The sequence below is a fragment of the Motacilla alba genome, chromosome 17, assembly GCF_015832195.1.
Source record: "Motacilla alba alba isolate MOTALB_02 chromosome 17, Motacilla_alba_V1.0_pri, whole genome shotgun sequence".
Taxonomy (NCBI): domain Eukaryota; kingdom Metazoa; phylum Chordata; class Aves; order Passeriformes; family Motacillidae; genus Motacilla; species Motacilla alba.
The window spans coordinates 10,845,889-10,860,088 of NC_052032.1; the positions used below are offsets into that span (position 1 = coordinate 10,845,889).

At 54.0% G+C, this 14,200-nt stretch overlaps 1 protein-coding gene across 13 annotated transcripts in view; it reads left to right on the plus strand.

Moving 5' to 3' along the window:
* The first annotated feature begins 1,131 nt into the window (after nucleotides 1-1,131).
* MVB12B (multivesicular body subunit 12B) overlaps nucleotides 1,132-14,200 on the plus strand; it is a 57,408-nt gene continuing 44,339 nt past the window's right edge. For 4 of the 13 annotated variants that reach the window (XM_038155876.1, XM_038155879.1, XM_038155881.1 and 1 more), the window contains exons 1-3: nucleotides 1,132-1,569; nucleotides 7,275-7,397; nucleotides 12,164-12,271. In XM_038155876.1, coding sequence (XP_038011804.1) covers nucleotides 1,147-1,569; nucleotides 7,275-7,397; nucleotides 12,164-12,271 — 654 coding nt within the window. In that variant the 5' untranslated portion in view covers nucleotides 1,132-1,146. Of the gene's footprint in view, nucleotides 1,570-1,657; nucleotides 1,921-2,055; nucleotides 6,240-7,010; nucleotides 7,130-7,274; nucleotides 7,398-12,163; nucleotides 12,272-14,200 lie in introns of those variants that run through there. The other 9 variants (XM_038155884.1, XM_038155885.1, XM_038155890.1 and 6 more) reach the window with 9 other exon arrangements.

Genomic DNA, 14,200 nt, shown 5'->3' on the forward strand with positions numbered 1-14,200 from the left:
AGCCTGGAGACACCCAGCAAAGGAAAGAGAAAAAGGTGGCTGGTGGCTCAGCCACTCCTGCCCGGCTCAGACCGGCTAGAGCAATGTAGACACAGCCCAAACACGATGGAAGGCACAAACCATTATCCAGGTGAGGAAAGAACAGGCTGAACTCCTCAAAAGATGGCCAAATCAGGCAAAAAGACAATGCGGGAGGAAAAAAAAAAAAGAAAAAAAAAAGAAAAAAAAGGGGTAGTTAAAGGCTGGATCTCAGACAAGGAAACACCCTGTGACCATGGAGATGGACCCTCTGATAAATGCACCCCCCTGCCAAGCGATACCCGATTTTGTCAATGGGAGGAAATTTGGGTGTCTGAGTGAGAGCCTTCTCCTCCTCTAAGGCACAAAGACAGGTTCCCCACACAAAGGAAACTCTGGCGTCATGGGAAATAGAGTAAACCAGCTCTGTAAAGGCTGGGGGAGACCATCTGCTCCGAGGGAATGACTGAATAATGTCTGATAAGAGCTTTCGCAAGGGCTTGCAACTTGACCATTAACAAAAATTCTCCAAGCTGTTCTTAACTCTTTGGTATTGAAGTTTTCACCGTTATCTTCACAGAATCTCTTGCTGCACTTCACACACATCACTTCTCAGCCTCTCACAAAGGGGAGCAGGGTTCTGCCCTTCTCTTTAATTCACATACACACTAACGTGTTTCCTTCCCTCCCTTATTTCGTTCTTCACCCCGGGATTTTTTTCTTTTGCTTTAGATTAGCAGCTCCAACTCTCTGTCTTGCACCGCAGGCTGCTGATGTCAGCCCCCACACCCATCTTGCTCTCCAGACGATTGTTGTTGACCTTGCCTCAGGTAAGGTGCTCAACAGGCAGTGCAGGACAGTGCAGGACAGTGCAGGATCGGTTCGTGTAATGATGGCAATGGACCATGCTGCTGTCCCAGGGTATGCTGCGATTCACATCATCTGCTCTTTCGATGCGTGTGTTATCAGTTTCAACACTGGCACGTGTTAAGGTTGAGCAGAACCAGACCTTTGCAGACCCTCTATTCAGGATGTTTCCTGTGCTGTGAGCGGACCCGAAGGCTGCTGGTCACCCAGCCAGCCGGGCAAACCCTGACTGCTTTGGACCATATGTTTGTTTTCCAGGCCATGGTGAGACGGAGCATCAAATACTTTAATGAATTGAAGGTAGGTGCTGAAACCGCGCATCCCTCCCAACCCCAGGGACTTCCTGAGAAGATAACCAGCTTGTTTGACACTATTTGCCCTTCCTCAGCCCACGGCAGCTGCTGCCCATCTTCTGGCTGCAGCCCGTCTCAGACGGAAGAAGGAGGCTGCATTGTCCAAATCACCTATTCAGCCGTTTGCACCGGGCACTGCGGGTGCTCCGGGTCGGGGAGGCTGTTCGGCGCTCGGCGGGCCCTGCCCGGTTCCCGAGGAAGGGCGTTCCGGGTCCGGGCCCCGCGGGGCCGTGCCGGGGCCGGGCGCGGTGCCCGGTGCCCGGGGCGCGGGCGGGGCCGGGCCGGGCGGAGCGGCGGCGGCGGCGGCGGCGGCGGCGGCGCGGCGGCCGCGGTGAGTGTCCCGGGGGACGGGCCGGCCCGCGGGGCTCGGGCGGGGGGCGCGGGGCGGCGCGGGGGCCGGGCCGGGCGGGGCGGGATCCGGGCCCTGCGCGCCGCGGTCCGGCCGCGGTGGGCGCGGAGCGGCGGCGGCGGGAGCCCGAGCTCCGAGCGCCGGGCCCCGGGCCTGGGCCTGTCCGGCGTCCGCCGCGCTCCCCGCCCCGCGCCGCTCCGCCCGGGCCGCAGGCCGCTCCCCCGCCGCCGCTCCTCCCGCCGGGCCGCGCCGCGCCGGCTCCGCCGGGCGATGAGGAGCTGCTTCTGCCTGCGCCGGGGGAGCCGCGACCCGCCGCCCGCCGCACGGGCAACAGTTAAGTGTCCCCGCCGCCGCCGGGCCGGGCCGGGCCCGCCGCCTCCCGGGCCCCTGCGGCCGGCGCGGCGGGCGGAGGCGGGGGCGCTCGCTCGGCCGCGGGGCGGGCGGGCCGAGCCCCGGGCCGGGGGTGCCGGGGTGCCGCGGTGCCGGGGGTCTGGGGCCGGCCGGCGCGGGGACCTCGCGCCTGGGCCGGGCTGGAGCGCCCCGGGGCCTCCGTGAGACCCGGCGGTTCGTCCGAGGCTGGGGGAGCTGCAGGAGCGGCCGCGGGTACCAGCCTTGGGGTGCAGCCCCGGTGACCTTGACCTTCTCCGGAATTTACTGTCAATTCTTCTTGATGACGGGCAGAGGAAATAACAAAACGTCCCTCTGTTTTATGCGGTCTTTTGCTGCGTTCGTAGCATGGGCCTTCCTGACTGCCCGTGTCTTACCTGTGCTCAGTGCATGGCTGGATGTGTGGCACCGGCTGACTTCTTACAGCCTGGCTGCAGCAGCGACACAGAGATGCCTGTGTCGTGCCTTGCATCACGGAGGCTTGCAAGATTTCTCTGAGGTTTCTGGAGCGATTTTCAAAGGTCCACCAATCTTGAGGGCTGTCTGCAGGTTCCCGGAGCTGGGTCATTCTCAGCTTGGTCACAGCAACACTGGAACCAGACAGGCCGGGTATCAGCAGGTGTATAGCTGCTCAGGCTAAAGCTTGCGTTTCTCCATTTTGTATTTCATTTTAACTGAGTGAGAATGTGGTAATCTATTCTTTAAGGGAGCCTGTGTGTTGTTCAGCAGGTTGGCAATGCCATCCCTATAATTTTTAGCTGAGATGGCCTTCCCTTCTAGATGAAGGCATAACTTGACTTCTGGAGGTGTGAGATAAAACAGACAGCATCTCACTCTTGTACCACTCTTGTGCATCTCTGACAAAGCGAATCCCAGGGTTAAGGGTGCCGGTAGCCCCCAGGGACCTGTTCATACCTCTGCCAGCTGACCTGAATGTCATTTCAGTTTTGCTGTCCTGGTGCTAGGTCATCCGTGTATGGAAGCCTATTTTAATTCAAAACAGGACACTTCAGAAATGTGTGTCCATAGTTAGAAGTGCTGTGAAGCAACACAGGGTCTCGATTTTGCTCATTCTGTCGCTTAAGTTCCTGTTTCCATCCCATTCAGTCACAAAGTGTAGATTTTGCATCTGGTGCACGGCAACTGTCTCCTGAGGGAGCCTGTGTGAGCAGGGGTGATTCCAGGCATGCCTTCCATGGTGGTGAAACGTGAAACTGAAATTCTTCCTGTTGGTGATGGTGGCTCCAAGGCCCCGCTGCTGATGGCCGCTGCGGTTCCCGTTTTTCTGATGGAGGCGATGTCGTGTTCTTCCGTGAGCAGGAATAGAAGGCTGCTGGGGCCGTGCCCGGTGCGCGGGCGTGCGGGAGAGCAGCGTGCTGTGCCAGCCGTGCCTTCCTGCAGGGATGGAGGACAGCCTGAGCGGCGTGCCTGCTTGGTTTGTGGGACCGCTTCCCACAGACTGCAGGGATGCAGTGAGGTGGTTGGTTTTTTTTTTCAGTTTTGCCTTAGCTCATGCTTTTCTGCCTGTGGGAAGAGCAAGCCAGTGTCGAAGTGCAGGGCTTGTAGTTGGAGGAAGAAACAATAACACCATTCTTTGTCTAAGTCCCTGGCTATTTAACTTCAGAGCTTGACCCGCTTTGCTGGCAGCATGATGTTTCTGTAGCAGACACATTGAAAGGCCTGATCTGGTCATGTACCCACCAGCTCTTGAACTTGCTGAACTTGTTGAAAAGGAACACTGCGAGCAGAAAATGGTCTAGAAACTCACAGTACCGCATTCATTTCTGAAGGCGGGTTCTTCTGCTGTGTTTGGGTCCCAGGCAGAGCCCAGCAGTGTGTGTGGTCAGTCACCTCAGTGGAGCCAGAAGGAAAGTATGCCTAGGATAAACTCATAAAGGCGGATGAGCTAACATGGAAATGGGAGAGAACAAGCAAAAAGGCTATAAACAGACAAACTTGGCAGTGCTGGCAGACAGGGAGGTGTGTGTGACTGTGGGCATGGGCTGTGGGAAGAAGGCTGTGCCAGGAACCAGTGGAGTCCCAGAAGGCCTCTGCTACAGCTGGGCATCAAGATCCAGGGACACTGTGCCTCCTGCCTTGAGGCACGTCTGGTTGGAGGGTTGGGAAGCATTCAAGATAGAGCCAGCAGCACGGTGGCTGCTTGTCCAGCCATCCCACCCTGCTCTGCTGCGTGCTGCTTGGGGCTGGTGCTGCCAGCATGCACAGGGGCTTTCTCGTTAGAGACACTTCCTTTCCCCACTGGCTCTGCCTGGACAGCCCCAGAGTGTTCTGAAGCTTCTTCCTGCCCCAGAGCTCACATCCGGCTTCCTTTGGCTGCTGGGATGTGCTGGGGACTGGATGCGGCCCCACAGCTGAGAAAACTTCCAGGGAGCATGCTCCCAGCTCACGGGAAGAATGTTCTTCTCATTGTTTTGGCCTGTTCCCGGAACAGCCCTGCAGTGAGCTGGTGGGCACAGGCAGCTTACCACAGGATGCTGAGAGCCATGTCCTGGGCTGAGTGCTCGGCCCTGTGATGGTGGGTGGGCATGCAGGCCAAACTCACGTTGCTAAAGAGAATTAAAGTAACAAACTGCCTAATAGAGGTATTTATAGAATCCTGCTCCTTAATTTAATCTCCTCTTTGACTTTTATTTTTTCATTTTAAAGTTAAAAGGTTCAATAGAAGAGAAACCAAACTTTGTTGATGCTCTCACGGAGAAGTGCAGTGTAACTAATCATCTGCGTGATTGCCCAGCCAGAGACTCCCCTCTGACCTGTGCAGAGTTCACAAAAACACTTATCCCAGCGTGCAACTGACTTCTGCTGCTCCGTATCTGTTCCAGATGTGTCCTCAGTGCCACCCGCACAGCAGGCAGTGCCCGGAGCGCCTGCCTGGTGTGGCAGAGCCTGGCCGTGCTGCGGTGGCCACAGCAGGTTTGCTTGCAGGGCAGGTGCTGTGCCTGCCCTCCCTGTCGGCCGCAGGCACGGGCAGAGGAAGGGGCTGGGCTCGCTGGGCAGGGGCAGCCTGGTGCCCTTGCTGCAGCAGGTGCTGCTCGGGGCCCTGCGCCGCGCTGCGCCGCGCTGCCCCAGCACGGTGTCCAGCACGGCCCCGCGGCCAGCGCTGCCGCCATAGAGGGGCTTTGTGTGAGCCGGCACAAAGTGAGGATTGATGCCGTTTCCCCTCCCCCTGCCGTGCGAGCAGGGCTGCAAATGGCTCCCACAAAGGTGCCCTTCTTCCCTCGCCGAGGACAGGGTGCCAGCGGGCTGAGGGGGAGGCAGCGCGCTGCGGGTTGGAGCACCCACCCCTCCTTGTGCGCGGGTGCCGGGGACCCCCTGGTCCTCAGCCGTGCCCGGGCGGAGCTGGCAGCTGCCCAGGTTCCTGCTGGGGCAGCTGGGCCGCCCTGCAGCCGGCCCCAGCTCGGCGAGGCGCGGCCTGGGCAGCGCGCAGCAGCGGGCGCTTCGGCAGCCGCCGTGTGAGCGGATCTGCGTCCCCGCAGTGCCGCTGCAGCTGCGTGGGAGCCTGCCGTGTGGTGCTCTTAACACGCTGGGAATACCATCACCTACCTGGATTTCAGTTCAAAATGGCCTAAGAGAAGCTTACGTCAGCATTCATTACCTCCCAGCTCCTCCCAAGGTGTAGTAAGAAGCCACTACACTATTGAGTGACTTGAAGTTTCAGGAAACATTCATGAAGAACAGATTGTAAGCTCTTTGCTAAATTCACGTTTCTTCCATGCTGTGTGTGTGAGGTTCTGCATTATTTGCGAGGCCTCTGGATGAGCTGTGGGGTGGCACACATGTTGGCACAGGGTCTGTCATGGCTGTGCCAGGCCTCCAGCATGCCTGCAGCAGGGTCCCGTGCTCCTCGCCCACCCTGAGGACAGGGAGCCTGCTGGGAGAGGAGGGGGAGCCCCTGGGGCTCAGGCTGCACTTGCCATCATGCTGGAAGGTTTGAACTGCTTTGGCAGTGAGGAGGGTTTGCTTTGCTCTGTGTGCTGGATGCGTGCCCAGCACACTGGTGCTAAAGCAGAGCTCTCTCCTGTTTGGTTCATCAGCAGTAGTGTTTGCATCACTACTGGTCGCTAGCACCTATTTTGGACTCCTCAAGTAGTCTGGCTGTTCATGTGACATTATTATTATTTACTTAGGGCCCAGACTTGCTCTTTTTTATTGCCTGCAGCACGATGTTTGTTCAGACTGGGCATTGTGAAGTGTAAACCCAATTCCACTGGCACCAGTACTCACCTCTGCCTTTTCTAGAAGCAGTAAGTAACCAGCCATCTAAATGGCCTAGAAATGCTGGGGTTTGATTGCTCTGAGGAGGGAATTGAATTAGGCAGCTCTGGTTCACGGCTTGTCTGGCTGTGCAGCAGTGATGCTTGTTTACACAAAGCACTGCCCTTGCTCTTGGGGTGCGTGGGGGGCGGTTTCCTGGGGCATTCCTGCCTGAAAGCCAGAGAAGACTTGCTTTAACTGGCTGCCTCTGCAGGAGACCACATGCTGAGGCAGTGGCACCTTTCCCCATCCTTCACCTCGGTTGTTTCGGCCCCTTTCTTGTCCTCTCCTCCTGCTTCCTGCAGCAGCATCCCTCCGAAATTAGTTGGTCTTACCTGCTTCTGTCCTTTTTGCATATCTCCCTCCCTTGACGTTCTCGGTGATGTGTCTCTTCTGGAAGATGCTCGGCCTCCTCAAGGCCTCTCTGCTTTGTGCCAGCCCACCCTGTGCTTCCTCTGTGTTCCCTGGTGTTGGGGCTTCCTGCAGCCAGTGCGGTTCTGCACCCAGCGCCAGAGACATCTGTGCTGCTCCTTGAAATCAGTCTGGCTGACGGGGGTGTGATGGGACTGAGGACTCATGGGGGAACCCCCAGCATGTCTTAACACCCACAGTGGATGGGGAGCCTCCCCCTAAAGCCATTAGGAACAGATTTCTTGCTTTTTAAAACAACAGAGCTGCTTCAACCAGCCTGACTTGGGGATGAAATTTGTTCTCTTTTTGGAAGAGAAGGGATTGAGCTTTGGTTTTCCTATCATTGCTAGATGGAGACCAGCCCACGGAATCAACAAAATGAGTCTCAGAGGCTGCCAGCCCAAATTTCAAACCTATTTGGCATTGCACAAGTATACCCTCTTATCAAAAGCAAATGAAAGTGCAGAAGGTGTGTCTGGCCTAATCCTGTGTTTACCTTGGCCGTCTGTGGTGTGTCAGCACAGGCACTGTGGCATGCATGCGTGCTCTTGGTTCTCTGGCTTCTGCCGGGGTGTGGTGCCCAGCAGCCCTGTAATTCTGCTCCTTTCTTCCAGGATCAGTCCATAATGCCTGAGGTGCGAGACCTCTCGGATGCCTTGCCCGAGCTGCCCATGGATCCCATCACAGGCGTCGGCGTGCTGGCGTCCCGCAGCCGAGCACCGACTGGATATGATGTTGTGAGTAGAGCTGCTTGAGCTGCTGCAGTTACTGCTTCGGGTCTGCTCTAACGAGGCTTTACTGTGCTGGGAGCAGCTCTCTTCCAGAGAGAACATGCCTTTGAACTGTGCTGTCAGGAGTCGTTTGGTAGTCAGCTGCCCACCTTTCAGCCCACAGCACTTAGTGCTTTCCTTCAGCAGGAAGGGTTGTGGGTGCAAATGTGCTGCTTCATCTTTGCCACTCCAGAGGAGCTTAATTTCCTGGAGGAAGGGTTTACTGAAACAGCTGGCCACTATGGCAAGCAAATTTATTAATCCTAGTAACATTCCTGCTGAAGGAGTCCTAAGTATTGTACAAATTATATCTCTAAATAAATGGATCCCACATCAGCTGTTTAATCCCACATATCAGCGCTGCACAATGATGATGAGAAGCTCCAGAAGGGGAACCAAAGAGTTTTGCATCCAGTTAAAATTGCAAGGATGATTTTGACAGGCAGAATGCAAACCTCTAAGCTAAGGTTTGGCAGGAGACTGGCAGCAGGAAAAGGCAGCTGGATACAGCGTAGATGGATGTGTGAACAGATAAAGGGAGGTCGCTGTTCAACAGCTGCTTGTTCCTTGGATTAGTTGCTGTGTAACCAACAGCAGGATGTTTCTACTCATAGATCAGTGTCCCAGACTGTGGAATATAAAATACTGACCTTGCAGAGATCTATAGAGAAAGATTTGGTCTGTAGTTCATCTGCTTGCCTTTCTATGTGTCCTGCTCCAACTGTGCTACATCACACCTTGGGTTTCCAGAGCTACACAGCTTGTGTGGTAGGAGTGGAAGCCAGCTGACTTGAGGCTTTGCTCATGCCTCTTCAGCTCTGGATGATTTCATACCTTGTTCAGTGTGAGGAAACAGAATGGATCAGGCTGAAGTAAGGACACAAGGGGGGCATTGTGAAAAGGCTCCTTAAAGACCTGGGAGGTTTTTACATTTACTGTGCTTTTCCAAGTGCTCATTACCTGTGTGAGCCAGGCTGTGTAATTAGCTGCTTGCCCTGATAAAGAAGCACGGGACAGACAGTGTGAGACTTCTGATAACAGAATTGCATTTTGCCTAAATGGCTGGGCAGAGAGCACGCTCACCCCAGATAGCCTGCCTGTGGCTTAATGGGGAGTTGCAGCGCTAACGCAGTTTAAACTAAACAAGATAAAGGAGTCTTCCTGTGGCGTAATGCAATTGTGGTGGTGGTGTAATGCTGGTGAATGTGGGTCGCTGTCTCCTCAGGGCACAGCGAGGAGCTGCCTTTGCTGTGCCTCTGCTGCCTCCCTGGCTGTTCACAAGGAGCCCTGCCTGCCCTTGGAGCGGGCGTGGGGCAGTGCCTGCTGTCTGCTGTCCTTCCCCCAGCACGGCTGCCACGTCAGCTTGCCGCGTCAGCACAGTGCCTGGGCACTGCAGCCGCCCTCGGTGTCCCGTCCCCCGTGCAGCTTCTGCTGTCAAGGGGCCGTGCTGGTGGGTGCCACACTGATGTGGCAGGGGACAGTGGCATGCACAAGTGTGCTGCTCTTGTCTGAGCGTTTGTGAAGGTGGCTGGTCTGTGAGTCAGTGCACTGGAGCATTGTGTGGTGTGCCGGCTTGCCGCTTCTCCATGACTTCTCTGGAACCTGGTCTGGCCCCCCAAAAGCATGGAGCTGAATGTGCCCAAGAGCAGGGCTCTGCACAGCAGGGAAATCGTGTTCTGAGACATGGGCAATGTGCAGACCTGGGTGGTCCTGGGGTCTGTGTTTCTGCAGGTATGCAATTTCCTTAATGAGGCACTGGCAGCTGATTGCTGTAAAGCCTTGAGGAAGGCAGCTGTGGCAGCTGCATCCCAGAAGTGTGCTCCCCAGAGCCCTCATAGTGAGAGGTGCACACTGCACCCTGGAAAGGAGAGCCACACTCACCTTTTGGGAAGCATTAACAGCAGTGTTTCTTGGGATGTTGTAGTCCCCTTAGGCATCCGATGGCTTTGTGTGTCACTACTGCATCTTGCAGCATTCAGTTCTACAGGTGGATTCTGAGTTGCATGGGAAAGTGTTTTCTCATGTAGTTTCCTTGATGGTTTCAAGTTTTGCAATGGAGTCACCAGCTCTTTCTGAGACACCTTGGTTATTTATAGGCTTTACCAGTTTCCCTTTCATTTTTATCCTTCTCCAATTAACGACTTCATTTTCCCTTTTGTTTTCTTTTAAAGAAATTTCCAGGAGCATGGGTGCTTCATCCCAGGTGTAAATTAAATGCCTGTAGATGTCCAAGTCCATCTGCCAGGTTCACAGGGAGTCCCGGGGCTCTGCCTGCTGCCCAGCTGGAGATGGCAGGCGGCAGTGCCTGGGGGACGTCTTGGCAAATCGGACAGAGGCCTTTTTTCCTCTGTAGTACTTTAGTTACTCCATCATCTCTATTGCCTTTGTGTCTGCTTAGAAAACAAGTGCACTACTGGCACTTGGAATAACTGGCCAGGCCTTTTGACAGCTAAAGCACCAAAGACTTGCTTTTGCCAAAATATACAGAGTGTCTGAACTTAGATTCCTGAAAATCCAACCCAACTGGCAAGACTGAGTGTCTGGGTGGGGAGGAGAGGTGGCAGGCAGGAGCCTGGGACAGCAGGGAGGTGTGGTTCCTGTGCAGCTGTGTTCTTTGCTGCAGGCTGAACACCAGCTCCATGGTGGGGTTTGCTCTGGGGCAGTGCCTGAGCAAGCTGCAGACCCAGCAGGAACAGCCCTGACTTTGCCAGAGGGGCAGATCACCCTGTGAGGCAGGAGGTTTAAAGGACCTGTTTGCCAAAGACCTGCTGTGGAGCAGTAACCCCATTCTGACTGCTGTGCAGCAGCTAGATCACCCTGTGTGTACTGGGGGGTGGCACCTCACCGGGTGTCCCTCTGTCAAGCCCATCTGTTTGGGGCACACAGTGAGGAGTGTCTCCCCAGCCTCACGTGGAGAAGGACTGTTCCTTGAGCCCGGGGCTCCGTGTGCTCAGTGCCAGGTGCCAGATCCTCTGTCTCGCACATTCCTTGCCTCTCAGCCAAGGAAAGACTGGGCAAGCTGGGGCTCTAGAGTGCCTGTCCTGCTGGCCAGGTCTGCTGTGGCCTTTCCCACTTGGCTCCTGTCCTGAGGGCATGCTGATCAGGCACAGCTCTGCTTTGAGATTTGCTGGAGCTTCTCCTTGCTTGCAGGAGCCCAGCAGGTGATGCAAGAAGTTTCCTGATTGTATGGCTCTGTTTTCCTTCCCCATGAGTTTTCTGACAAGTTCATTCATGCTTACATTCTCCTGGCTTGGAGTTCAAGCAGACTATCCCTATATGCCAGCAGTTTTCCCAAACAGACTGTTTCCTGACTGCCTTTTCACCAGGGCTGACTTACCCATCATGGAGGAAGATGCATGTAGATTTTACATATTCCTAAACTGTCAGTTCAGGAAAGACTTGAATTCAAAGAATTCAAATAAGCAAAAAATTTTGCTGAAATCCTATTCTAAAATGTGGCTGTTTAAAAATCAGGCATGTTTCTTTGTGGAGCCTGAACACAGAAGCTGTGTGTGCTGTTCAATGGCTTGACCTGAGCTGGGGCTTGTGAGCAGCGGTTGCCAAACTTCAGGGAGCAGGCAGTGCACTTTGCTGCTCTGAGCAGACTGTCTCTTGTCTATCTGCTGCACTCGGGGTAATTGGAGGCCTTGTCAGCACACAGCTCTTGCTTCCTGTGCCCGGCGCAGGCTCTGCTCAACTAAACATGGGTGCAAAGGTGACAAGTGTCAGCTCTTTGTTACGGGGGCGCTCTGGGGCCAAGGGCTTGCTGGGTGTGATTACAAGAGCCACCCTGGAGCAGTTTGCCCCGGCTGAGAGGCCTTAGGCAGAAATTCAGCTTCTTTGGAGCTTCAGACCCTGCTGGAGTCTCCTGTTGGAGACACCAGCTGGGTGTTAGTCTCATGGGGTAATCTTGTTTCTTCTACCCTTCTCCTTGTGTTTGCCTTCTTGCCTCGTCTCTTACTCAACAAGAAACATTTTGGGGCCAGGGCTCTTACCAGCTTGCTCTGTGTGTGGTCAGTGCTCAGCTGCTGAGAGTAGAGCCCTTCCCCAGTGTATGGTGCTGCCTCCTGCCCACTCCCTGAATCAGCTGGAAGTGAGATTTTCTCCTGCACATCATGCTGTCTCTCCTGTGGAGGGTCCAGACACTGTTCCCAGCACCATCATGTGAAGTCAGTTTGGCTGGATGTGGGGTTGCACTGGAGAGGGACATTTGTGGGGTATGTCCTTGCATGCAGCCCTGCTGCTAAAATCCACCAGTGACCAGGGATTCCCCAGCCTGCTTGGAAACAGCTTTTTGACCTGGGAGCCAGAATTCCTTGATGGCTTTCCACGAAAATAGTCCTGAGATGGGTCAGTTTCTGTGCTCTGTCTCCACGGACACTCGCAGCTCGCCCGCTGTGCCCTTGTGTGTAGGGTGGTAATGAATGCCTCACTGTGCTGACTTCCCCAAACTATTGTCTGGAGACTGTAACTGAAGTTGCAGTTTCCTCATTAGAGTAGCCTTTGTCAGAGCATCTTTAATCAAGGGTCTCCTGAGAGACAGCATTTTTAGAACTTCTTTTTATACCTCCTCTTGAAAGTTCTTAGCACTGCACCTTGCGAAGAAGCTAATGAGATGCTGTGAAAGTTTGGGCTGCTGTTAATTAGGAGAGGTCTGAGGAAGAAGCACTGCACGTGTATTAACTTCATCTTGGCTCACATGTCTCCTCTCTTCCTGTGTCTCTTCTTTGCAGGTTGCACAAACAGCAGATGGCTTGGATGCTGACCTGTGGAAAGATGGCTTGTTTAAGTCCAAGGTCACACGGTACCTGTGCTTCACCAGATCCTTTTCGAAAGAGAATGTAAGTCCATTTGTTGAGCGTCTGCATGATTTGCATCTGTGCCTGGTATGTGCTTACCCATATGATGATTCATTTTATGGAGCCAATTATAATTCAAGCAGGCATTTCGCTGAGTTCGGGTGAGTAAGGAGGCAAAGTGCAATGGCAGAATATTTGCATTTTGTGTGTGTTTCTCATGGAAAGAAATTGCTGACAAAATCTGCTGCAATAAAAGAAGCACAGAAGGGAACATTTGCATTTTAGCAACCTCTCACCCTCATTGCCTGCTGCAGCAATGGGTGCTGCACTCTCATGGTCCTGATTGATGTCTAACCCAAATTCCTCAAGAAACAAACAATGTAGGTAGTGGTGGTGAAGGAAATGTTGGTTTCTGAATCCAGGGGCATCACAGATATTTTATTGCAGGAATATCTTGCTTGCTTTGTTGGTTTTGGTGCTGATTCTTGAAAATGTGCCCACGTTGTGCATATGCTACCACATTCTTGTAATCTGGTCTGGCTATTAAGTATGAGTTACTTCGTGATTAGCAGCAGTTGTCTGCCCACACTTTCTGTGGAGGAGAGGAGACCGTGTGCAGCAAGAGCTTCATGCATTCTGCTGTGGTTTTGGTTGAGGCTACTGTGAAAACTTTGTTTTTTCTGGAGGAACTGTTGACTTTTGCAATGAATGCACTCCATCTAGTGGGTAATCCTGCTTTTGGTCGTGCTTTGGATATTCTCGGCCACTCATCTGGCAGGGTCTGGAAGTACCACTTTGTACCTGTGCTTTCACCCTGACAGGATCAGAAAAGTGAGGGCAGCTTCAGGGGCTGCTCACGGGTCCTGGCAGCAGAGCTGGGGGGGCCAGTTCCCACCATTTGACCTTTATTCCATCCGCTTCCCTGCCTGCATTTAGATTAAAGTAAAGCTCCAGAGCTATGGGAAATATCACTTCCTGGGGTGGATGGACAATAATTGTGCTTTTCATCCTGAAGTATGTGCAGCCCTGGAATAGGCAGGAAGGCTATTAAATAGGTTTGTGCTGATTTGAGTATTATGTTTATCAGTGGCTACCTGAAATGTGAAGTTGTCAGAAATAATTACAGGACAGGAGCAGCTGCTGGCTGCAGAGATGGTGGAAATGCCCTCAAGTGGTGCCTCTTGGACTTTTGGCAGGAACCCTGGGGTCACCATGGTTTGGGAGTACCTTCTTCCTGTTGATGAGGCATAAATTAAAGCAAAAATTTCCCCTTCCCTGAGTCCTCTTGGCCACATGGGGTGTATGATGTGCTTCCCTGTTGGGGACATCTAAGGGGGCTAAGGGGCCTCAGTTCCCTCATCGGGGAGGAAGGGAGGTGAGAGGCTCCTCCCTCTCCCCTGGACACTGTTGCTCTTTGGGTTGGAAGTTTTACCATTCGGGGGTTCCTTTGTGTTTATCAAAACGCTGGGAACTCTTCTCCTGAAGAACAGTGTCGTGGTTAACGCTCTTCAGGTGTCTGGGTTAGAGCAGAGTCAGTCTGCAGTGCCTGTTTGGCAGAGTCATCCTTCTCAACAGTTCAAACACCTGGCATTGCTGTATCTGAGTGTGGGGAGGCCCTGCAGGGGGGTCTCACAGCTGGGGGCTTTGTCCCCTTTCTGCTGTGCTCATGGCAGAGCTGACTCCCAGGGCTCCAGAAGCTAGGAGCTCATTGGAGACACCTCAATGTGCTCGGTGGTTCAGCAGACAGTTGCCACTGATGTAACACACAGACAGCTTAAATAAATAAAACATGAAAGATGAATCAGCAGCAACTACTTCCCCTGCTGTTTGCTGTGCCAGGACCATGTTAAGTGACACATTGAGGCTTGGCAGCATCCAGCATTGCTTGCTCCAGGATGCCCTGACGTGGTGGGCAGAGGCGTGTGGGGGCTGCCTGGCTTTGGCCTTTCACGTGAGCAGAGGATGTGTGCC